The following is a 24,540-nucleotide window of genomic DNA, read 5'->3' on the forward strand; positions in this document are numbered from 1 at the left end:
CCACTCAAACCTAGTTATAGGACTACACCCATTCTTCTTTTTTATACAGTGAAACCTCTGTAAATCTATATGTAGTTATAGCCTCAATAATGCTATCTCCTCCACTTCCTCCCCAACAATCTATTTGAATCCTAACCTCAGTTGGGTCCTCCTTAGTCGGATCCACGGATACAGGATATACTACTTTCTTTGTATATATCATAATCCTATTAGGAATCAAAATCATAGTAAAAGCTCTACACAAAGAATCAGACAATCACAAGAAGAAGAAAAAAGGAGGCGAAAGAGAGCCTGTTCTGGTGACTGAATTTTTACAACTTTTAGCGATCAATGAGAGATGAGATGTGCACTTGATTTGTTCTTTTTTCTTAAATGCTATACGCTAAAAAGGAAAACATTTCCCAAAAGAGGGTTTTGTTTAGACAATAAAGATGTTAGTGAAGTTAACCAACGATTTGATCAATGCCTGTGTTCTTTGCATTTCATGGGGATTCGAGCTCCCTAACTTGTCTTCGCCCAAAATATATTCAGATCTCTTTTTTCAGTACTCTCTACTCTCTAGGTCCCATCCGATGGATATATTTTTTTGGCAAGTAAGCTGGGATTGAACCTCAGACCTCAGGGGTCAAAGAACATAGTCTTTACCAATTTAGCTAGAGCTCAACCATCTGAAGAGACAAAAAATCCCTAAATATGCATGCATGCTCCTCTACAATGGGTGGGACAGTCCCTTTTGTCCAATCTCTTTCACTTAAAACGTGCCATTGGGACCCACCAAAATGAACGGCCAGCATCATGCATGTGGTTTAGATTACGTTCAGGAAAGCAAATAATTAAGAGACGATGTTCATTCATCAGAATCAGAAGCAATCGCCCATGATATCATTGGTAAAATTGAGAGCCGTTCCCCAAAAGTAGAACACAGGATAAAGGATTAGAAAAAAGCAAAAGATTGGGTGCGGCGAAAGAGAAGAGTACACATTGTTTCAGCGAATAATCAGAGCTTATTACTCACTACATCAAAAAATTTCATTAATGAAAGCCGTAAATAAATTTGAAAATAAAAGACTCATGTTCAATGAAATGGTTCTTGCTATCTGATATTGACTCTAGTGATAATTTGTTTAGCTATCTTTTTTCGAGAACCACCTGAGGTTCATTTTCTACATGAGGAACAGTACATAAATTTAGAGGTAGTACCTGCTGTGTAACATCTCAGCCTAACTGTATTCTACCAATGTGATAGCCACTGCCCTCATTTTGCCAATGATTGTGCTCCTCATCATCAGAGCTCTGATAATCATACTCCCCTCCCTAAGATAATAAAACGATGAATTTAATTTCGGTCAACACGAAATACTTTCATAAGAAGACAAAGATAGCAGGTTCAGAATCCATAAGCTAGAATTTGCACTAAAAGACATGGAAATCTGCCTACACCTATAAATATTAGAAGCCTTTTACTTACATGATTCTCTTCCTTGAGAAGAAGCGAGGCTCGTGATAAGAAAAACTGTACATATGAAAGCTCCCTGAATGGTCATGAAAATCCTGCACGTGGCAGCTATGCATGGGAGGGAGCTATCACTCAATATTTCAGCTTTGTTGTTGATGATATTTCATGACTTGTGAAAGCTTAAATTGCTTTTTGCGGTGTGAGGGATCCATCTTTACAGCATCCCACCAATTTCGCAAACCAGCACCAATGGATGCTTACAACTGGAAACATCAACTGAACAGTGGAAAGCTCGCCGAATGGTAATCGAAATCCTGCACTTGTCAGCTATACATGGGAGGTAGCTATCACTCAAAACTACAGCTTTGTTGTTGATATTTCCTAAAGAAAACTATAACACGCTTTCACTTTTTGAAACCCATCTTTACAGCATCCCACCAATTTTGCCACCAGCACAAATAGATGCTTATAACTGGAAAGATCCCAACTCATGACCATGCCTCCTTAGAACTACTTTCCTTGCACCAACCCATTCTAGCCGATAAAAGAGATCAAGATTATGAATCAAAAGTTTCAAACTGTCTGTGTCATCCAATTCCTTTGTTTTCTCCTACGAAAAAGACCCAATGGTGATGCCCAAGAATTGAAGTTGAGGTTTGACTTTAGCAAAATGTATCAAAAATTCTATGGATGAAACAAGAGGGAAGGTCAAGATGCAAAGAGATCCAAATGGAATTTAGATTGGCATGAAGAAAAATATGAATTGGTGCAAATAAGAGAGGCAGAGATTAAGTTCCACATTCTTTAAAATAAATAAAAGATCCTTGCCAATAATATCAAAGAGGACAAATAACAATTTAGCCAATCGATTTATTATCAGCATGAAATAGGCATACACACCAAACCTCATAAAAAGACAGCTGACACTAGAGCTCACATGCATTGCAGAAAAGTTCCTACTGTACTAATTAATTTACACTGAATCACTGATGCTGCTATAGATGAAACCAAGAATCATCAAGAAAAATGCTCCACACTATTTAGAATATTTGCAAACACAATCCATGACATCTAATTGCAGGATCAACAAAATCTGCAAACTAGTAACAGAAGCGTTGAAAAACATTTCTGGCAATGCTATTCCAGTTTGGAAAAATCAAGATAATCAAATTAAAAATAAAAACTCTCACTGCATGAGTTGGTTGCTTGAGCTATAATTAGGTAGAGAATAACCAAGTGTCACAAGGTTGCATATGGGTAACCAAATGCATTTTCAATCTCAAGATCAACGAAAGACACACAATAGAAGAAATACCCAATCATGGTTGTCTATAAATTAGATCTTTTATTCTTCTGCACACAACAGATGAAATAACCAGTCATGGTTGTCTATAAATTAGATCTTTCATAATCAGGAGAATATTGAAGCATGATCATAGGATAAGGACCCTCCATTTTTACTACTGGACAAATATGCAATGCTTATTAAGGAAAAGATCTCTACTTTTTCCATGTTTCAATATTTGTACACTACCATAGTTTTCTGGGCAGTTTGGATGCATGGAAAATATTTATTGGAATTTTTTCCATGGAAAATGAATTTTCTAGTGTTTGGTAAGCTCCTTTTTCCCCAAAAATAAATAAATAAATCACTGTTTTCCTGGAAAATTTCAAACCTACTAGACCCAGGAATTTTTTCCCATAGAATATTATTTACGTGGAAATTTTTCCCGATACTTTTTCGATACTCATCTAAATGTTTCTATATCTTATGATTACATGAACTATTATCTAAATGATAGCATACTCTCAGTATTAACATATAACTGTACAGATGTGGAAGCAGGTTGAATTTCCAGTCCCCGTGTCTAAGCATACTGTCCGTGCCCAAGGTTTTAAATTTCGGTTTCGGAATGCATTTCGGCCCTCAACGAAACAGCCGAAATTTCGGACGAAATCTATCGAAATAAAATATAGTAATATTTATCCCCTACAAAATTTCGGCGAAATTTCGGTAATTTTGGGATAATATTAAATAATGAATAAAAAACTGATTTTTTGGAGATATTCGAAATAAAATTTCGATCGAATTTTCAAAATTTCGGTTGAAATTTTGTAACGTTTTGACTTCACCCAATTTAGGTTTCGGTCTCGACCGAAACCTGAAATTTCGGATTTCGGTCGAAATTTAAAACCTTGTCCGTGCCTAACATTTACAAAATCCTCCTCGTCTAAAGTCACATAGGTTGCAGACAAATTAAATTTTTTCAAACAATTAAGAGGAATGCTAAACTGAAACGAGCCATTGCAAAAGTCTGGCCGCAAAAGCGCACCATTGGATCCACATCACCCAACTGCATTTATAAAGGCACTGAAAAATGTAAAAATAAAGGAATTATAATACTGTTGGGTGACAAGGATTCCAATGGGGCGCCCTTGCAGCTGGGTTTTGCAAGGGCATCAACAATTAATATATCAATAAAACTAAAAAAAAGGCAAAATCCATACAAATTAAATCATCATTGGGCATGCATAAGTGAATAATAGCACGGTCAAGAGTTGGAAAACCACCTGTGAATTGACCTGGTTATCACGTCCTACTATGCCTGCAAATACGCTTGACCGAGAAGAATTAGGAGAAAATCCTTCCCAAGGAGGGACGAAAATCAATTTGGTGCATTGAACAGGAATAAGACTTCTACTGAGTTTGTCCCACCATGCAGTTCCCAATGACCACCACCTAATCATCAACCCATTCTCGGAGAATGCAACTAGCCCCTGCATTTCAAAGATATTTTGTTAGCATAACTCCAGGAATATCTTATATATGGTAACTTGGTAAGTATATCTTCGGCTTCTTAATGCTTACAATTAGAATACACGCATGCTTGCACTAATTCAAATATATGACTAGAAGGTTATTCCTATACCCTAGACTTCACTCTGTCTAAATCATAGAAAAAAAAGTAGAAATGGGGCACTAATTCAAATGTGTAGCAAGAGAGAGGACTCCTCACGAGTGGAATCTGGAGGCTCACGGCAAAAACTGGAAAAGGTGTCATGAAAGACAATTCAAGGATTTTTTTTTTTTTTTTTAAATGGACAATTCAAGGAGTTTCATTTACCAGAAGGTCAAGACAATGGCCAGACACCACAGTATAAGGTAAAGGCGAACGATGGCTAGTCCAAGGTACAGCCTGAAAGCTACATAGACTACTAACAGAAAACCTAACTATCTGAAAGCCCCATGGTATTTACTTTAAGGGTGTTTCATCAATGAATGTATGTGGTAAGAAACAAGATTTCTTCTCACGCTACAGGATGAGAAATGGGAATGGCAGAAATGTCTTCTTGGGAATAGCAAGGCAAATAATTAAACAATATAAATTTGGAATACTGAATATGAACATATAAATGAGGATGTTCTGCATATAATTCTAGATGAAAGGCATTATTAAATAATCAATTTGAGGCAGATTTAAATAGCGGACTGTTTTGAATGAGGCAGATTTGATAAGGAATAAATTTTAGATTGGTGAAAGATTGGATGGTACAGAAATATGTGAAGCTGGAAATTCTACAATCACCATTCCAAACATAAATTCTTTGTTTCTTTCAATTTCCAATGAGTATTATTCTTGCGTGAAATTTTTTTTTGCAATGGAAGACTTATGTCGTATGTCACATGGAGCATTCTGATCTGGCTCCAACTTCAGCCAAAATATGGATTTGATAATCTTAAATAATTTTCCATGTATGAGTTACTTTGAGATGTATAGATGTTGTGATAATGTTAAAAATACACACATATTTGTATGATTTGCACAAACCAATTCAGTGAGAAACTTACTGAAAATGTCAAAAAGGCTTTGACTCAGAAATTGGTCAATCAAGTTTAGAGTTTAACTTCCCAAATTCAGTGAGAATCTTACCGATTTCTAAAAGAAAAGACTGAGTTGTTCACTGAATCAGCAATTTCAGTATAAAAACGGAAAATGTCTTGATGAGGGAGGAAGCCAGGCCTGAGACATCTACTCACTGCTGGCCCTGAAGATGGTCTGGCCCACATGAATTGCGTGCAGGAAATGACCGTCCTGGCCCTAGATTCCTAAGGCTTCCTCCTATGACTTTTCTATAAAATCAAAGTTTGGGTATCCTCTAAACAGAGAAAGTGGCCAGCTAAATGAGTCAACTCTCTGAGTTCCAAGTCATTGGTAAATAAACGAATGGCTCCGACATTGGTCCCAGTTTATAGAAGAAAAAATGGATAGTTAATTCTATATATGGTTCTCGATGGCATGTTGAACCAGCATGACATACCTCTCCATCTTGTGAGAAGCTCAGAGCTGAAATTGCAGTGGTAGTCATTGTATTTGATGCTCCTCCGAGTAAACTTGGAAGTCCCGGAGGTCCACTTGCATCCAAAACCTTTATTTTTGTTACACTGCAATGATAAGTGATAGAAGGTTATTTGGGTAGAACAATGTGGTATTAAGCAATTCTAATTCCCAACTTTTAGCATATTTATTCAAAGACTGCACATGTTTTGACATGGATTACAACATTGAGAGAATATAGAAAGGTTGATTTCATGATTCAAAAATTCAGCAATATTGCATGTAATACACTGATTTTGATAACCCAATATTTCTTTATTCTAGAAGTGCAAGGACAATCCCTGATCTTTTAAAAAAATTTAAGTGCCTTCGACTAAGCATTACATCCCAACATCTTAGAAAAATCTGGCATTCAAAGTCTTTCTTACATTTTACCTGAGATGTGGGATTCTTTGTTTTTTTTCCCCTCATCCCGCCACCTCAGAATAGCAAAGATAGCATTCAAATACCTCATCTGTTTGTTATATGATACTCAGATTCTTGTGCTTTTGAGCATGTTGAGACTGTGAACACAAATCTATGGTAGTGCTTGTAACAGAAACTACTTACAGAAGGAAATGATTTGTATTTGCTTATTGTGGGATTCCAACCACTGCTTAGGGTTTTGACCACAAAAAGTACAGGAAAGCATTTTTTCCGTTTTTATTCCTTCATTTTTTTTTAACAAAACTGAACTCGTGAAGGGTTTTTATTATGACACCAGTAATGTACAAATCATAGTTGCCAGAATTGGGGCCGAATACAAGAAGCGGAAGAGGAAAGCGACTAAGCAAGGGCTTTGAAAAAGAGAAAATGCAAGAAGATGGAATTACTAAGGAAGAAGCTATGAGGAAAGCAAAAAGGATGCGGGTGGAAAACATGATGGACAGTGAACATGAGGTGTTTAGACCAGGGAAGCAGGATTCTTCCCTGGGAGCCTTCGATTCCCGCTCTGGCAACCTTGAGTATGATTCTTCCCTGGGAGCCTTCGATTCCCGCTTTCGATTCCCGCTCTGGCAACCTTGGTTTAGACGCTTCATTGGAAGTGCACAAGATACGCATAGGAAGGGATAGTGATATCCTAGTTTTTGAAGAGTAGGTGAATGTGGGTTTGTATTATAAGTTCGAGGGATTTGTAGCCTTACAATATTGAATTTTTACTCAACTAAACCTTTGTCTCAAACTAGTTGGGGTCGGCTACAATATTGAATTTTTTAGTTACTTAGATTTAATGTTAAACCCTATTCCCAAATTCCCATTAGGAGTTAGGACAAATTTATGAAGAAAATTTACATAAGCTTAATTTCAAACTTAAAATTAATTTTTTTAGGTTTTAAATAGGAGTATTTTTTTATTTTAAAAATGCTACTTTGGCATTACCAAAAGGAGAAAAACGCTTGTTTTCCTTTAAAATAAATATAATCACATAAATAGGAACCAGACTTACAATTAAGAGGAAGTATGATGGAAGTGTGCTTCCGCTAAATTTTTGGAAACGAGAAGAATTTAGTTTCCGAAGCGAGCTCCCAACCCTTATAAGGAGGTTCCAAGGACTATGGTACAAATACATTTTCCATCCTTTAAAGTAGTTAATATTCTTTCACTCCATATAACTTTACAAGTAATTAGCAAATTGAGAAATGTGTTTTTGTGATTTAAAAGTTAACAGAGTTGTAATCTTATCGAAGTTATGCTTTTTGTATTCTGGTACTCTAGATAAAGTTGGCAGGCTTCAAGTTATTCCAAACACGTCTCCTTACTGGTGCCAAATTCAAATAACTGGTGCCAAAATAACAGGGTAACATGGTGCCAAATTCAAATAAAGTTGGCTGGCTTCAAGGTATTCCAAACTCAACTCCTTACTGGTGCCAAATTTAAATACCATCATACATAATCAGGTAACACGGTGAAATAGATTTTGTAGTTTTAACTGTTTTATTAGAAAATGCTTTGAATAATGCTCTGATTTCAAGACATGAAAGAAAACAAACATATCACCATCTGCCACAAATACCTTTGCATGTCATATACTCGAATGGTACCGTTGTGGATGTCTCCAATTGCTTCTCCAACAGCCAACCGTGTTAATGCCTCATTGAACGCTATCATTGGAAAAACACGTACCAGTTCCCTCAATGCAGCCATGGAGCAGTGAAGACAAGCTTTTCGCATGACCGAGTTCCCTTGGTCCATAGTTTGCAAAACAAAATTTATTACCTATAGAAGGGATTTGTAAGCCTAGGACATTTTAGGAATAAAAGCCAAATTCTATAAACCAAGCATTCATTAGATTTCTCAAAATGACATAACTCATTTCACCAAATACACTCGTCACCATGCATAGATTCCCGAGAAATTGCACCTATAAAGTGGCAACAATATAGTTTTGTTTTGATGATCCATTTCCAGTATGATCACACAAAATAAGCTCAAATTCAGACGTAGTATCGACCACATAAGAGCTGATGATACTTAAGACAACAGACATGATGAACATGGATTCACAATTAGGCATATTTGAGATGGTAAAAGGTTATTTGTGAGAAACTACATCACAGATGAGAAAAAAGCCTCCAAGTTGCATAATTTCCAAGTTATATATGGTTTTATGTCATCTGTTGGTAGTGGTTCACAATAATTCCTCTTTTAATTTGAACACCCACACGGTCATTTTGAAATGTTCAAAATATACCTTCAGGCAAATGTATACAAATGGGCGAAATAGATATTAGTAAGTAAATACATATAAATATGTGTTATGAAACATAGTGTTGATGTGAAGAACAGGAAAAAGACCCTTTCAGGGGAGTAAGAGCCATACTCTATATATATATATATATATATATATATATATATATATATATGAGGAATGATAGAGCCAAGGGCGCCCTTTCATAAAGAGTCAGAAAAGTGTCCTTGATTGGATTCACGTCATTTTCAGTAATTTTGTAAAATCGGTTGAAAAAAGTAAAATCAGTTGCGCTTAATTACGTGGAGACAAATATGTTCCAAGGACAATTGTCACTTGATGCTATGCGTGAAATTAAAGTTTATCCCACCTTCAAGGCAGGTACAATGATTTTTTTTGCTTCTAATAAGTGTGGATGGTGTAATGTTTTTGTAATAGATAGCATTTACTTCTGAAACGTTTATTACCTTTTTATTCTATATTTTCCTAATCATTTTTTGCACAGTAAATCCCTGTGGTTTGTTCCCATCCTACAATCTTAATAAACGTGGTAATAGTCCAAAGTAATTTCGCCAAAAGCTTCTATCTCTACCATCCCAGACAATTTTTTCTATCCCAGTTGTTACTGTTTTTCCTTTACACGCATTACTCCTTTTGATGTATCCACTTGACAAATTGAAATTTGTGCTAATTAGATAACAGTCCTACATCTTCAAAAAAGTTCGCTTTGCTTCTTCACAGTTATAATTTCAAACTTATCAATATGGCGAGAGTGCATGATAAACAGAAAACGCAAATAAATAAATCATGTGTGACCCTAGCTATTATACCAAATTTATGCAAACCTAGGGTTCACGGGTGACTTTCTAAGAACTTAGGATCATAAAATGAGTTTTAATTCAATAAAATCAGTAACATGCATTCCCAAATCAGAATAAACATAACATAATAATCAAAACTCAGCTAAGGTTTTCAAAGAAATACTAAGCTTTAAATTTCGTTCATCAAAAGAAATTAGTTCATCCCAAACACGTTCTATATAATAATCCCAAAATATAACAGCTAACTAATGAATAAAATCATATCTTAATTTAAATTTTTCATAAAAATCAAATCTATAAAAAAATATGGCCCAAAAATACTAACGGGTATGGGAGTAATGGTCGATGGATGGGATCTAGGTAGGTAATCAAGTGACAAGAGTTGACCAATGATTAGGTAAGGGTTGTGAGGGTGATGGGAAAGATAGAGATCGTGGGATCTATACCTTGGAGTGACGTGCCGGGCTTTGTGTCTTGATCGTCTACCGCAAGATGTGTCCGAGAGAGAGAGAGAGAGAGAGAAGGGGGGGGAGGGGGGAGAAGTCGTGCCTTGATCGTCTACCGCGGGATGTATCCGAGAGAGAAAGCTAGAGTGAGGGAAAGAAGGGTTGATCTCAGCCAAGATAAAGAGAAAAGGATAATGAATCAAGAACAAGATAGAGATCAAGAGGAAGGAAAGAGATAAAAATCAAGGAGAGAGATCAAGATCAAGAAAAGATCAAGTTTGTACTTTGCACTAGTGATATGTTTGGACTCGGGTAATAGGCCATGGGTATTGCGTAGTAGTGGGTCATAGGCTTATGTAGATCCCCAACATCTAGGCTAGATAAATGTCACTAAATCCAAAGAAAATCCAGCAGAAAATGAAAAATAACAGATGTCCAATATAAAACAATCGAATCTAATGACTAAGACTGCTGGATCACATCAATAAAATATTGATGCAGGTTTGGAGGACGTAAAGAGCAAAATGGAAGAGGTGCGATGAATAAAATATTACATCGTGCAGAAATTTTCCGCTTTTAATCTTCATATTCTATATGTTTAGGTGGAAAAGATTTCTTGAGGGAATTCAATAAACATGCATCACAGAATTCTACAATAGCACAGGATGTTGGAGATATGAACGCATACAGTTTCTGGAAACGCAAAAATGCCAAAGATATGTGATTGACAAGAAAATGGTTCATTGAATGTATGTAATTTACAAGGGCACATGACATATCAAGTAAATGAACAATGACTGCAATAGTATTTTACAACAAACTAAAGAAAGAGAGAAAATTGAAATACAAAGAACAAAAAGACTGTTCATAACAACCATAATTGTTGAAAGCAATGAAACAATAAGGAGATAAAAATTGTCTCGACTCTTACCTTGTCAAGATGTGGAGCCAAGAGTTTTGGACCACTGCGTACAACCCTGACAAGAGTCATAAGTGATACTAAATGAACGGGTGAATCCGAGGAAGTGGCCCAAATCTGACTTTCTATTACATTTAGAAATCCTGTTATATCAGCCATTGCTAAGCTTGGAAGAAGAATCCCTACTAAAGTATCCCGAATAGTAACAGCCAAGGATGGATTTTGTTTGGCAGTGTTAGCTGATGGGCCACTTACGCACTCTATTTGGAAAAATATATCTCCAACCAATCGAGGTATTTCGGGACCAATGCATGCCTTCCATGCACTTTCCATCCCCTCTGCTAGGAGCTCTGCGGCAGTTGAACTATATTTGTCACTCATGGCCATAACCAGCTTCATTAATGGATGAACAACCAACATAGAAAGATTAGGTTTCACGAGACTTGGATACCAAACAACTAATGCTGCCGCCACAATAATATGAGAGGCCATTGCATCTTGGCTTGTTCCTCCAATACACGAAATCCAATCTTGCATTTCAAATGACTCCAGCCATGAAAGTACGGTGCTTTGATCTTCCTGATCACCCCCTTGTGTTTCTCCCACGCCATTTATTAAGCTCGAATGTAATTCATGTTGAATTGCTTGTGGACTACAAAGGGGAGGTGGAACAGCCCGTGAAGCAGCACAATGAAACAAAGAACGTGCAGCCATTCGCACATGTTCACTTGGATCTTGCCAAAAACTCACTAAGAGCTGTACAGATTGTGAATTAAATTAGACAGAGAACCCATGGTACCATTACTTACAAAAATCTCAACAACAACACAAATAACCTACTCCATAGATCCTAAGTATTACTAGAAGTTCTTGATAGTGAGGATACAGCTAGAAGAACAATGCCGCTACAATATGCTAGTGAACATAATCAAAGATAGAAACAATACACTAGAATAAAAATACAAATTTCAGTGGGAGACCACATTTGAGACAGATCAAGAAAACCTGATATCAATTTCAATTTGGAAGACCATAGTTGTGGACAAATAAAGAAACCTAATAAAAAAAACAACACAGAATTATAGCCACTAAGAATCAAAATTTGGGAAAACATCACCCAGCATGTCTAGCAACAAGAAATAGGGCAAATTCAACTTCCTACTCTAAATTCAAAAGTCGATATTTTTAAAGAATAGCATAAAATTCTGCAGTTTCCAAAGGAAAGTATGATGTGTTCTCTAGTCTTATGCAAACTAAAGCCCTACAAACATCAACACCAAAGAAAGAAGCCTTCAACCCCATAGAGACTTAAAAGAGGCTCAAAAGTCCAGAACAAAGGAAAGCTAGAAGACATATCACAAACAGTACACTTAGAAAGTCCTGAGATTAGAAGACGTATGAAAGTCCCCAGAAGACAGCAGCAAACTAAACCCTACATCTTGAAACTTCTAGATAGTCAGAGCCTTCTAGTTCACTATTGTGAGAATCTCCAAATCAGGCGAGTAAGATTTATTCTCACCAGTGTTGGCAATATGCGCAATGTCCTACCTTCTCGAAGTTGATCCATATCCCCAAACACTTCAAAACAATTGCTTTTGTAAATCAAAATATGTCACAGTAAACAGTTTCTACTAACTTTCAAAAAATTCAAAAAGTAGCATGAAAGTTCCCTGTATGTATAATACAAGAAGGTTTCCAATAGTTTCAGATTTCAGTATTTCACCAGATATTGGCTTTTACAATGGTTAACTACAAATAGAAACATATAAAGAAAGGGCCCTCCTATGGAAGGAATGAGAGAGAAGAACTCCTTATACGTTCCTCAAATTAGTGGAAAATATTTCCACTCAATCTGTCTTTGACAAGCAACTACCAGGATTTGTAATGCGGACCACATTTCAGGTAAAACCAAGAGGAAATATCCTCGCTTCCTTAAGGGTGTCACTACTTGACAAAATATCCATTTTATAGAATCCAAATCTCTTCTGGAAGATATGTTGGAGGTCACCATTTCTCTAGATGTGCAAGATTTTGCTGCTCAAAATAGCAGCCCAAAATTCAGTGGAAGTGACAATGTCACTGGAGGGCAAACATATAGTGTGACTGCAACAAATTCAAGGATTTTCCGCTGCTTCTATCTTGAAGAATTATGGTGACATTTCTGGGAATTTATGAAGGATCTACAAGGATTTCTTGTTGAGTCCAGCAGAGGAAACTCAACATCCTAGCACAATATATAATAGCATTAATTCCAGCAAATAATGAGTAGATTGGACTGGTTGAGAAATGAATAGTCCCACCCTCAGCCTCTAAGCACACAATAAAACCACTATGAATGATCCAACTATTGGAAAAACCTTTTTTTTTTTTTAAATGGAACTATTGGAAAAACCTTTCCTTAAAAAGAAAGTATTTTTCAGTATCTTCAGAGTAAAGCAGCATCAATAGTTAGCTAGCCTCTGTCAACAGCATTCAAAATATGATGCCAGTGGGGAGGTTAAGCCCAAAAATCAATCATGCAGGGAAAAGGATAAACTCTCGAAGGAATATAAGCATTTTCCTAATTGAGTCATACAGGGAAAATGATAAACTCTCGAAGGGATATAAGTGTTTCCCAAATTGAACTTTAGAAAAGCTTCACGGAGCCCTATGTTATGTGTTATGAGCAGTACATACAAATAACAAGCATTTCTATCAAGTCTGTTCTAGATAGCATAGATGCATAAAGTAGACTAAGCTAGCTTTGGCAAACTTGAGCATGTTTTTTTGGCAAGCTTGAGCATGTTTTTGTTCCATCATCAATATGTACACTTTGACAGGTAGGTGAAAAAGAGATAGAACCAAGGACAGGTTCATAACATGGACCACTTGCCAACTACGAAAATCAACATTCCTATATAGTGAAGACAAAGGAAGTTATGTTAAATGTAACACCGTCAGAGCCATTAAAATATTGATGTTTAATTAGGTAAAAAACTGGGTAATGCACCTCATGCAGCCAAGATGTAAGCATGGGTTACTTCAGCTTTGACTCTTGAGGAAAGATCTACTTGTTTAGAATATCCATTCTACTTAATTTACACGAGTTTCAGGGTTACCATAAACTATCACACTCCATGTATAATGCTTTCGAATATACCTTCTACTTAATTTTCAGGAGTTCCAGGGTTACCATAAATGATCATACTCCATATATAATGTTAAGATGTAAGAGATGATGTCAAACCATCATGCACTCTACACAACCTGGAGCAAAGGTGGCTTTATGTCCGGAACCTTCTCCGCAAAATTGCGAGTATAAAATGCTGCCAAGGCACTGCAAAATAATACATATCAGGTAAAGCGCGAGTTAAACAAAACATGGGCTCAAAAAATAAAACCAAGGAGCCACAAACATATCATGATGCCTAGGCACTGCAAAATAATACATATCAGGTAAAGCGTGAGTTAAACAAAACATGGGCTCAAAAAAAACCAAGGAGCCACAAACATATCATGATGTAGCAACAAAGCATATCAGACAAAATACATGGTCACACCAAAACAATTGCTCTGCAATCAAGCTAATTTTTATCAAATTACGAGCAGTTATTCTAATTCTAGTAGCAGGACATAACATATTCCAAGAAAGTTCACATTAGAGGACCATCCAACAATTTTATTTCCTTGTACTCTTGGCATCAGTAAGAACTTGAGTATGATGAGTTACATAGTGTTTTTTCTTTTCAACAGGTAGAGTTTTAACCTTTTCTTTAGTCATTTATGTAGGAAACTGTGGCCTGCAAAGGCAACTGTTTTATTATGTACTTGGATGGACAGGTAGGGCTAATTTTGTAAACATTCATGTCTTTACTCATCACGTAGTTGACTTGCATCAAAGTCATCCTAAACATGGCCCGTACGTCACACCTCCGGGTGTGCATTTATCCCACGGGCCACAAGAAGTAGAGGTGTCAAGTATCAAAACTAGTGCATTCTCTCATTGAAGACTAGAATCACTGGTGCAACCGGAAAAGGGGATTCCTTCAAATTGAGAAGGGAACTTCCAGGATGCATAAGCTTTTGCATGAGTATCCATGTTAAGCTCTATATGGCTTGTCATGATGTCATTCCGAACTTCAAAAATAGCACAAAATTCACTCACAAAATTAAAGACTATTTAGTTAAAGATGGCTTTAATAAGATTAGGGATTTTGTTAACTTTTGTAGATTTCATTTGGATGGGATTAGGAAAATAATGAATTCCAAGGGCTAGATTACATGACAACGGACTGAGATTAAGATAAACTTCGGGTCATTTAGGGCACCATTATACAGCTTTTTCTAAGTGGTTTTTATGTTTTCTCTTGATATGTTTTATGTTGAAACTTTTAGAGCATGAGCTCTACCTGAAATAATAACTCAACAGCAGTAACTTGCATCACCGCATACCAGTAATTTTTTTCTCCGAAAAATTGCCATGTTCCAGATCAATCTTTATATCAAACAAGGTAGTATATTTAAAATAAATGGAAACCAGAAATGTAAAGTGTACCAACTAGCTGCTGAACTAGAGTGAGACAAGCTGATCATGCGCTGGGCAAGGGAAACCATTGTCAAAGATCGCATTGCGCAAAACTCTGAGGATGACCTCCAAAGCTGAGAAGTTAAGGTAAAGTCTTAGTATTAGTGAAGGACTCCAAGAATATGTCCAGATAATATCTATGGATCATTAAAAATACCTCAAGAATAGCTTGCAGACCAGGAAATGTCAATGTTAGTGACCCTCTATCCCCTGGCAACCCAGAAGATACAATGAATCCCTCTGGCCTAAATATATGCATTTCATCAGTCAGCAATTTATCCAGCTCATGGTCCACATCCCACAAGTGGAGAAAAGATAAGCTGAAGCGAAGTAAACATCCTTCGAGCGACCTGACCCATGAAGGTTCTTCCATGAGGTGACCTGTAGCTGCCTGTACATCAGAACTATCATTTGAACCAATACGGTGCAAAGTTGGCGTTGTGGGGTCCACATTCAAGACATGGGGATTCTCTTTCTTACCACCATGTAAGAACTTTTTATGTGTTTGACATGGATACATCAATGACGAAAGATCAAATTTGAGAGTAGCAATTCCGGGAAAAGGACAAGAGCATTTGATATGATGTCTCTTGTTTTGAAAGAGCGGCTGTGAAGGAGCTCCTGTTACAGAACCATTCTCTGAAAAAAATTCATGAGATGATTTTGACATTGGCAGCTTGCCTTTGCTGATGTGTGCTACAGGACCATCCAACCCAGGTAATGGTGTAACCCCCTTCTCAAGATTTGCAACATGAGAAGGTGAAAATTGTGTGTCTTCAAGTACAGAAAGAAGCAAAGAGGATGCTGAAGTGGTCCCACCCAAAATGTTGTCTGTTATTGAATTTACATTAATACCCCTACAGAAATGGTCAAACATTGAATGAGAAGCCGTACCGCGAAGGACCCGCTCCCGAGCACCTGTCTTTACATCCCAAAGATATAAAATATTAACTGTGTCAGATGATGGCGAGATATTCTGGCATAGACACGCTACATAACCTTTCACACTATCCCATACAACCATTGATGGACAGCTCGGATGTCCAGGAAACATTCGTTCAACCCTCAGAGTCTCCAGCGAAACAAGAGCCACACACAAATCCTCCCCAACAGAGAGAAAACAATCACACCATGGATGGTCAGTCCAGGGTGCCGGCAAAATAATTTGTCTGACTGGACCCACATGATGGTGCATTACTGAAACAAGACTTCCGGAATCTAGATCCCATATACGAACCGTGCAGTCCGAGCTTCCCGATATTAACACCTGTTTGAAATTCTGTCCGTTTACCATATGATGTGCTGCCATACAAAATACGGCACCATTGTGGCCTGAAAAAGACTGTTCAGATATACGAGGGCAAATGTTATGCTGTAGACTTTCATCAACAAAATTTAGTTCCTGAAAGAACGTCTCGAATCGAACTACTTCTATTTCACCACTATAGAAGCCATACACTACCGCATATGGCGCGTAAAATTCTTCAGAAAGTACCAGTGAAGATGATACAATCTTTCCTTTCAGCAGAAGACCATCACCATGTTCTCCACCGGAAATATTTAAATTTGTGGGACTTGAAAAACAACTTTGTGTAGAACTTTCAGCAGCTTCAACTTTAGAAGCTTTTAAGCATACATTGTTCTTGAGATACTCCATTTTAGAATGAGAGAAGGGTCTCCCAATCCAATCACCTATAAAACCACCTTCCCCAAGCATAATGCATGAGTAAGGATCACCAGAATTGTTGCCTAAATTCCCAGGGGTATCAAGCAGAACAATGGGTGGCTTACATAACAGCCAAATAGAAACATGAGGTTTCCATAACAACAATTCTTCAGCATCAACGCAGATTGATTCTATCCGAAGAAGATAATTGTTCAACTGACAAAAACTAACTGATATTTCCACATCACATTGTTGAGAAATAGCGGGAACTTTGCACATACACTCAAAGTTAAATGTATCACCTGCAACCGATATCGTGTATATCATTGCAGCACCAGTGTTACTCCATACAGCAAAGCTTTCTAATGCATCATCACCATAGTCAATTTGAAGAAACGTGCCCCCTTTGATATATGCATGAGATGGAAAGCTTTCATTGCACAGAGAACTGTTTGCTAAAGATATCTCGCCCAGAGTAGTCTCATTAGTCATTGACTTAAATATACAGTAGGTCCTAAAAACAAGAGCCAAGAGCTTTCCATGGGTTGCAACTGATACCGCTTGTACTCCGTCAGATGAACTGTCTACATCAATAGATATCCCCATCTGCGAAGAACTTTTCTGAAGGACACTCCCACTTACATTCTTTGGATCAGACTCATTCAGTATTGCAAATGACTGCACCTTTCCAAGTGTATCTGCCAAAATCACAGATTGTTTTCTCGTATCTTCGGAAACCACCTCCATGAATTTTAGTGGTCCGATAGATAAACTACCATGAAAGATCGTCTGAACAATATTGAGAGTACATGAATCAACAATGACAACAGCACACTTTGCAGTCCTTCTATAATGAGTGTCTCTATCAATTATGTTCTCATTTTGGATACTGCAAATGTTCGCCACATCAGCAGTTTCAGCTGCATGATAGCTCGATGCAACACAATTGCAAGAAATACAAACATATCGTCTGGACATAGGCAAAGATGACATCATAGATGGAGTCCCTACCCATGGAGGCATTTTTCTTCTGCGTCTACAATGCCCACTACCTCTACTCCAGACGCATAACACACCATCGGTACAAGCACTTATTAGTGAAATAGGACCAACTGGTGCAGATTTTCCATTACTTGAGTTCTCCATCTCTCCACCTATAGGCATGCAAATTTCTAGGTCTGCTATGGCTGCAGCATGACCACACAACATTGCCATTGGCCAAATTTCCTGTCAATGTTATGGGGAAAAGATAAAATATAAAAGCTTGCAGGCTACATTGTAAAAACAGTGTGTCATAAAAAAAAAAGTAGTAGAGTAGAGCACAACTATAAAAATCTCTGGTACACTATTAGGAACCAACAAACTCCATTTGTCTCAAAGACCAGTTGCACACATGAATGCATAAACGATTCTATTTGAAGCAGAAACTACAAGCTAATGAAAGAATGAGCCTTAAATAAGGAAGTGATCCTAGTGGCCTGAAATAAGGAAGCCTCTGCGAAGACAAGTGTCGTAAATGTACTGGAGATGAGAGATACGGCCCCCAGAGCAAGCAGCAGGCCCCAAAAGAAAACTAGATGACACAAGTTAGAAAAGATATAACCAAGATTTTCAGGATCCCCCTGCCTAAGACCTCTAGAAATACCAAAATGACCCACCTGGCCACCATTAATAAGAATGAAAAAGTGGGCAGTCGAAATATGCCATTCAATCCACTTTCTCCATTCAAAACCAAAGCTCATAATGCACATCTCAACAATAGAAGGGGTCATTCAAGTATATAGTAGGTTTTTTCAGGTTCCAGCTTAAGGATCATACCTCGAGAAACATATATCTTTATTTAATTGATAACTTCATTAGCCACCACAATCCCATCAAAAAATTGACGGTTGGAAACAAAGCCACTCTGGTTAGCTCCAACCAATAAGAGCATTACCTGCTCTAGCCTTAAGACCTTACAAATAATCTTATACACACTTCCAATAAGACTGGTCACTGGTGGGTCTAAGGTCCTTAAGATTTTCCGTGTTCCTGACTTTGGGAATCAGAGAAAAAACGAAGGCATTGAATGCATTGGATATGCAGTGACAGTAATAAACCTCATCCATCATTAACATCAGGTCAGGTCCAACTACCACCCATAACTATTGAAAGAAAAAAAATAGATAATCCATCTAGTCTAGGGGCCTTGTCTTTGCATAGGTTGAATACATTTTTTTTTTAAGGTATTGCATAGGTTGAATACTGCTGCAGTCCTAACCCTGGAGTGTGCCAAGCCTGTACTGACTTTGACACGGCCTAGGACACTGACGGCGGCACAATTAGCAGCAGAGCCACACTGCAGCCAATCGATCAATAGCATGACTCGCCCCTTACATGAGAGAGGCGCATCTACCAGCCTGCTTGATGGAGATCGTAGACGTCCTTTGCAGGTTTATTCTAGGCGGAGCCGCACTTAGGGAGCCCCGTATGGATCTTTTTATTGTTCTTAGGGTTATTTTGGGGATTAGTTAGTATTATTAGAGTTACATCGGTCTTTATTGCTTTTAATGGTATTTTAGTCTTTTAGGGATTCTTAAATGCCTATTTACAGGCCAATTTACAGCTTTTTGTTTACTTTTTGAATGATTACTGAGAATATTGATTGAGTTTCCTCTCTCCTGCTGATTTCTATTCTTCTTCCTCATTTCTTCTCTTCTACTTTTAATTCTTCTCTTCTTTTATCTCCCTAGCCTACATCACTGCGCATCTGTAAGGGCCCACAGCTGCTGCCGTGCTAGAAATCCCACCTCCTCCTCCCCTTACTAATAGGGCTAGAAGAAATGACGTGACAGAGTCACATGATGTGGCTCAGCATTTCCAAAGGAATTCCGCTTCAGATCTCACTGCTCCAAACATCGCCGCAGAAGCCTTCTACAAAGTGTAGCAAGGCTACAGAACCCTTCCTTAGAGAAGCGGAACTCAAAATTAGATGCTTCCTCCTTAGGAATTTGAGGGAGATCTCCAAAAATCCAAGGTCTATTTTTTCCCCATTCAGATTGTAACATCTTTGAAAAACATTTAACAATTTCCTCCTCCATTCCATCCATAGCTTTATATTCATGATCAGAGATAACAAGCTTGTTAATAAGCTTTCTCCTTCCCCTAGAAGTGGTTGTTTGATGAAACTATGGGCCACCCGCAATCAACCACAAGGATCGGGATCTCTCCCTGCAAAGGATTTCTTCTTGATTACGACCTTAAGTCACTCATTTTTTAAAAGATCCCTCAACTTATGCTCACCCATAGAGAGTGACGCCACCTCATCCTTTCTGTCAAAAAGAGCAATCTCATCTCAACTAACGCTCCTTCACATGGCACAGTTTTTAAAGTGTATCTTATTCTTGTTGCAAATGACACCTTTCACAAACTTGAGCTTGCGAAAAAATCTGACAGTGGGGTCTCCCTTCTGCATTAAAATAATTTCACCAATCGATCACAAAATATTTGAATTCACAATCAGTTAACCAGATTTGTTCGAATCAAAAGAAGTCAGACACCTCATCTTGTCCTACTTTCGAAGAGAAGTGGGGCATGATATGAGATACTGTCAGATAGCAATCTTTGAAATGAATTAGGGAAATGATATTCCCAGTCCGAAGAAATACGGAATCTATCCAACCTAAACAATATAGGGGGAGTTCTCTGCTAAACCAGGTAAACTTTCCCACTTGTAAGGGAAGGTCAACAAGATCATGCTTAGATATGAAGTCTTAAGTACTTTGACCTCGGAAGAGATGAAGTTCAACCCATAGGCTTTCAAACGCGAATTATGGATAGTTCACTAGACCTAAGGAGATGGTGAAGAAGTGATAGAGGGCTAAAAATAAGGATGTTCGCCAAGTTAGAGCCTTTTGTCGAGAGATAAAAGTGAAGATATGAGCAAAGGTAGAACAAAACTGTTTTGGGCTCCTTAGCATAAAACAAAGTGATTATCCTTAAATTAAGGCACACTCATGTCCTAGAAGAAATATGTTCCTTGTCTCATGTAAAAAAGGCTGAGAGGATTTCTATGAAGGTTGAAATTACACAATATCATCAAGTGATATTCTAAAAAGATATTCCATCAGGTCAAGTATTTTTGCATCCATTTCTCCAGAATTTAAAGAATCAGTCAACAGACCAGCGCCCCTTGGTCCTGGTTTGTCAATGTCCGCAAAATGTGAGAATAGAGTTTAGTCCATAGTTACCGGAAACTTCCTAGTTAGATGAGAAGCTCGCTTCCCCGGAAACTCACTTCGGAATCTAAGTTCTTTTCGCTTCCCAAATATAGGGGAAGCTTCAAACGTGTTTCCTCCTAATTAAGAGTACGCTTCCTATTTGGGTGATTATTTCTTCCTAAAAGAATATTTTCTGCTTTTGATAATAACGAAAGAACATATTTAAAAAGAGTACAATTAAAACTTGAAAACTCATCTTAAGATTAAAATAAAAATGTTGTGGATCATTTTCCAAAAGCTTAATATTAATATATATATATATATATATATATATATATGGGTAAAAAATGTGAAATTGTAAAGTCATAAAACTTGTAATTTTAATCAGTCATGAAGTCTTCTTTTTTTCTTATGATTCTTACCTGTATCAATCCTTTCTCCTTAACCTACTACAAGCCTACTCTTTCTATGTACTTCTTGTTTGCTTCCAATCACGCTTATTACATGCTTCACATGTTGATTTTCAATGATAATTTGGACTCATTTTTTCTTTACTTTCTTTAGAGCTTTCCGTAGGCTCTCCAAATGCAGAGCTGGAAAGGTTCAACTATGTATACTAACTACAATTTTGAGTCTCTCAAAATTAAACAAAACTAGGGCTCATTGTAGAGTCCATTCCAACTCGGTATTTGATAAGGCCATAAGGCCGCACCCCCTCGTCCATAATTTTTCAAAAAACTTTAGGGCCCGTTTGGATACCTCATGCATTTGTATTTTGATTTGGATTTGAGTTTTGGATACCAAACACATCAATCATCTTCATGATCATGTTTTAAGAGAGAGAGAGAGAGAGAGAGAGAGAGAGAGAGAGAGAGAGGGAGGGATGTCTCGCTGCTGCCGGAGCAACGTCTAGGAGCAGCGATGGTAACGGAAGTCACCACAAATATTGATTTCCAAATAATGTCTCGCAGAAAAGATTGAAAATCGGAATTTTTTGAACTGTTGTAGCTGATTTGGAAATCTAAGGATCTCATCTAGTTCAAAATATCAACTAAATCCAAATCTAAATCTTGCTAGTATCCAAACGTGGCCATATAAACTACTCATAAAATCAGATTCTCCGGACATCAAAATGTAGAGAAAAAAAGTAGAGATACAGAAGATTTCATTCCTTGGCATGTGATTTCTAGAATTGCAGTCAAGGTAAACTAAAATTGAATTGAATTTGAATTCATTACAGGATTGTGTTTTCATAGAGAGAATCGAAATAATGAATTAAGAGGAAATGGTGTTACCGGCTTAGATTCGTTGCCGGAGAAATTCCACCAGATGATGGAGCCATCAGATCCCCCAGTGTAAAGGGTTGGGGGCTGATTTAAGACGATTGATGCTGTTATTTTATGAAGGGGTGGGGCTCCATTACTCGGCCAGAGACACGCCACTGATTGGCATTTCATCTCCTTATACTAATTACCCTTTGAACAAAAATCGTCCAAACCCTACGTTCTGCTCCCTCTCGTTTCTCTTCTTCTCTTCTTCTGGTGCGAGGTGAAATTATGTGATGAATGGGCGTGTTGTTATAGTGGTGACCCTCTATTTAAGGGTCCCACAAGGGGACATTGTATGTGTGTAATTGAGACCGTTGATCTTGCAGAAACGACCCTCCTGGTCTTGGGCCCATGACGAACGGAGATCATTCCATATTTTTTAAGGGTTTGCTAGGGACCATCGCAGAAGGCATTTCGGGTGCCTTCTGAGCAGCCACATGGGCTCACTTTTCAATAGATTTTGTCTTATTCATTTGATTCATCTGAGGTGGCTGCACTCTCATGCAACAGATTTATCTTGTAAATAATTAGAATGGAATAGGAATCTTTTAAAACAGGGATTTTATGCCTATTGTGTTTTGTAACATTTAAAAACCTACTCAAAACAGAAAACATTTCATTTTCTTGCTTTGATTTCAATTATGATTCTCTCTCTCTCTCATTGTGTACAATGTAATACTTAGGAGAGTCTTATGACGGTCCAGTTTAAGTTTGAAATGGGTGATGATCCAAACTCAGAATGCAGAATCCCCAAAACACTGAGGCCTGTTCGTTTAAGATTATGACAACCGATTGTGAGAGTGAACAAATCATGGCAAAGATGTAGGAAGATCAAATCCGAAGTGGATCCGTTGACGTCCCTACGTATCACTTCAACATCCAAGGCCATGCTTCGTTTTGGATTTCTGTGTCCAATAATCAGTTTTGGACTCACACTCGGTTCTCAAAATCGAAAACAAATAGGGCCTTAGATGTACGAAAAAAGATGTTCATGCTCATCTTAGCCGACCTAATATCTACTATGAAGTCTCTATTATAGACAAATTTAGGGCAGTGATAAATCGACCCCATATAGGGCAGTGCTTAGAGAGAGATGGGGTAGATTTAAGATATAAGGAGGTCGAATTATCACTGCCCTAAATTTATAGCATCACATCAATCATATCTAAAAGCAACTTATAGATTTTTTGAGATTTATCAGCTCTTATCTTAGAGCATGATATGATGCACAATAAAATATTGGGAAAATTACATTTACACCCCCTCTAATTTCTGACACATTCAACTCTTCACCCCCTGAGTTTTTTTAACGTGACGGAGTAGACGGCGAGACAGAAATGACCAAAATGCCCTCATCTTCCTCAACTGAAAATTAGGGTTTTCATACTTGCAAACTGAAAATTAAGGTTTGATTCAAATCCCCGTTTACTTATCAACACAAACCCTCGATTTAGGGGTTTCATTTGTCTTCATTCACATCATTATCATGCTTTGAACAAAAACCCTAATATTTGAGGGCTTTTTTTGTCTTTATTAGTTTTTTTTCTTCAAATGTGTGGTTTGATGTAGCCATAGGGCAGGGTGTCTGTGTGTGTGTGTGTGTGTGTGCCGAGATGGGTAGACAGATGGCGGTGGTCGGAGATTGCGACGGCGGCGGTGATGAAGGAAATGGCATAACCCTAATCCACTTTCAAATGGTTTAAAACCAGTAACGAGGGTATTTCTGTCCGCAAAATCTTAACACAGGTTAGTTTCAGTCTTTCTGACAGGTTAAACTGACCGACTGTTGACGGAGGGGGTCTAACTTACACATATTGAAACCTCAGGGGGTGTACTTGTCACGTTCTGAAAGTCAGGGTTAGAGTTGAATGTGTCAGAAACTGGAGGGGGTGTAAATGTAATTTTCCCTAAAATATTTTTCTATTATGATATTTATTTTTAGGGATTTGCTAAGCTCCCTTTTGCGATGGACACTAGCAATTCCCTTATTTTTATGGACCGCATTCAAATATTATAACATAATATAATGAAGTTCTCTTTGCCTCCACTGAAATAGAATAGAATAATGTATGCATC

At 37.6% G+C, this 24,540-nt stretch overlaps 1 protein-coding gene across 1 annotated transcript; it reads right to left on the reverse strand.

Moving 5' to 3' along the window:
- Window positions 1–929: 929 nt before the first annotated feature.
- Window positions 930–22,689, reverse strand: LOC143890208 (Transducin/WD40 repeat-like superfamily protein). Its single transcript, XM_077394800.1, has 10 exons — window positions 22,432–22,689; window positions 15,429–18,164; window positions 15,242–15,345; window positions 13,954–14,023; window positions 10,720–11,463; window positions 7,847–8,049; window positions 5,777–5,900; window positions 4,028–4,234; window positions 1,469–2,066; window positions 930–1,314 (listed from the first exon to the last, which is right to left on the reverse strand). Exons 1-9 carry the CDS (start codon window positions 22,591–22,593, stop codon window positions 1,923–1,925), a joined length of 4,494 nt encoding a protein of 1,497 aa, XP_077250915.1. The 5' UTR covers window positions 22,594–22,689; the 3' UTR covers window positions 930–1,314; window positions 1,469–1,922.
- Window positions 22,690–24,540: the final 1,851 nt, after the last annotated feature.

Source organism: Tasmannia lanceolata, unplaced genomic scaffold, assembly GCF_043159265.1.
Source record: "Tasmannia lanceolata isolate RefF3 unplaced genomic scaffold, GAP_Taslan_0.1 ptg000013l, whole genome shotgun sequence".
Classification (NCBI taxonomy): domain Eukaryota; kingdom Viridiplantae; phylum Streptophyta; class Magnoliopsida; order Canellales; family Winteraceae; genus Tasmannia; species Tasmannia lanceolata.

Bases quoted from the DNA above. Each gene is read 5' to 3' on its own strand.
- LOC143890208 (XM_077394800.1), bottom strand. From the start codon at position 22,593: ATGAAATGCCAATCAGTGGCGTGTCTCTGGCCGAGTAATGGAGCCCCA. The intron at 5,901-7,846 runs GTATTTGTGGCA...TTATCATTGCAG, and splicing joins CGAGTATATGACATGCAAAG to TGTAACAAAAATAAAGGTTT. The intron at 2,067-4,027 runs GTGGTTTTCCAA...TCTTTTTCGTAG, and splicing joins ATAACCAGGTCAATTCACAG to GAGAAAACAAAGGAATTGGA.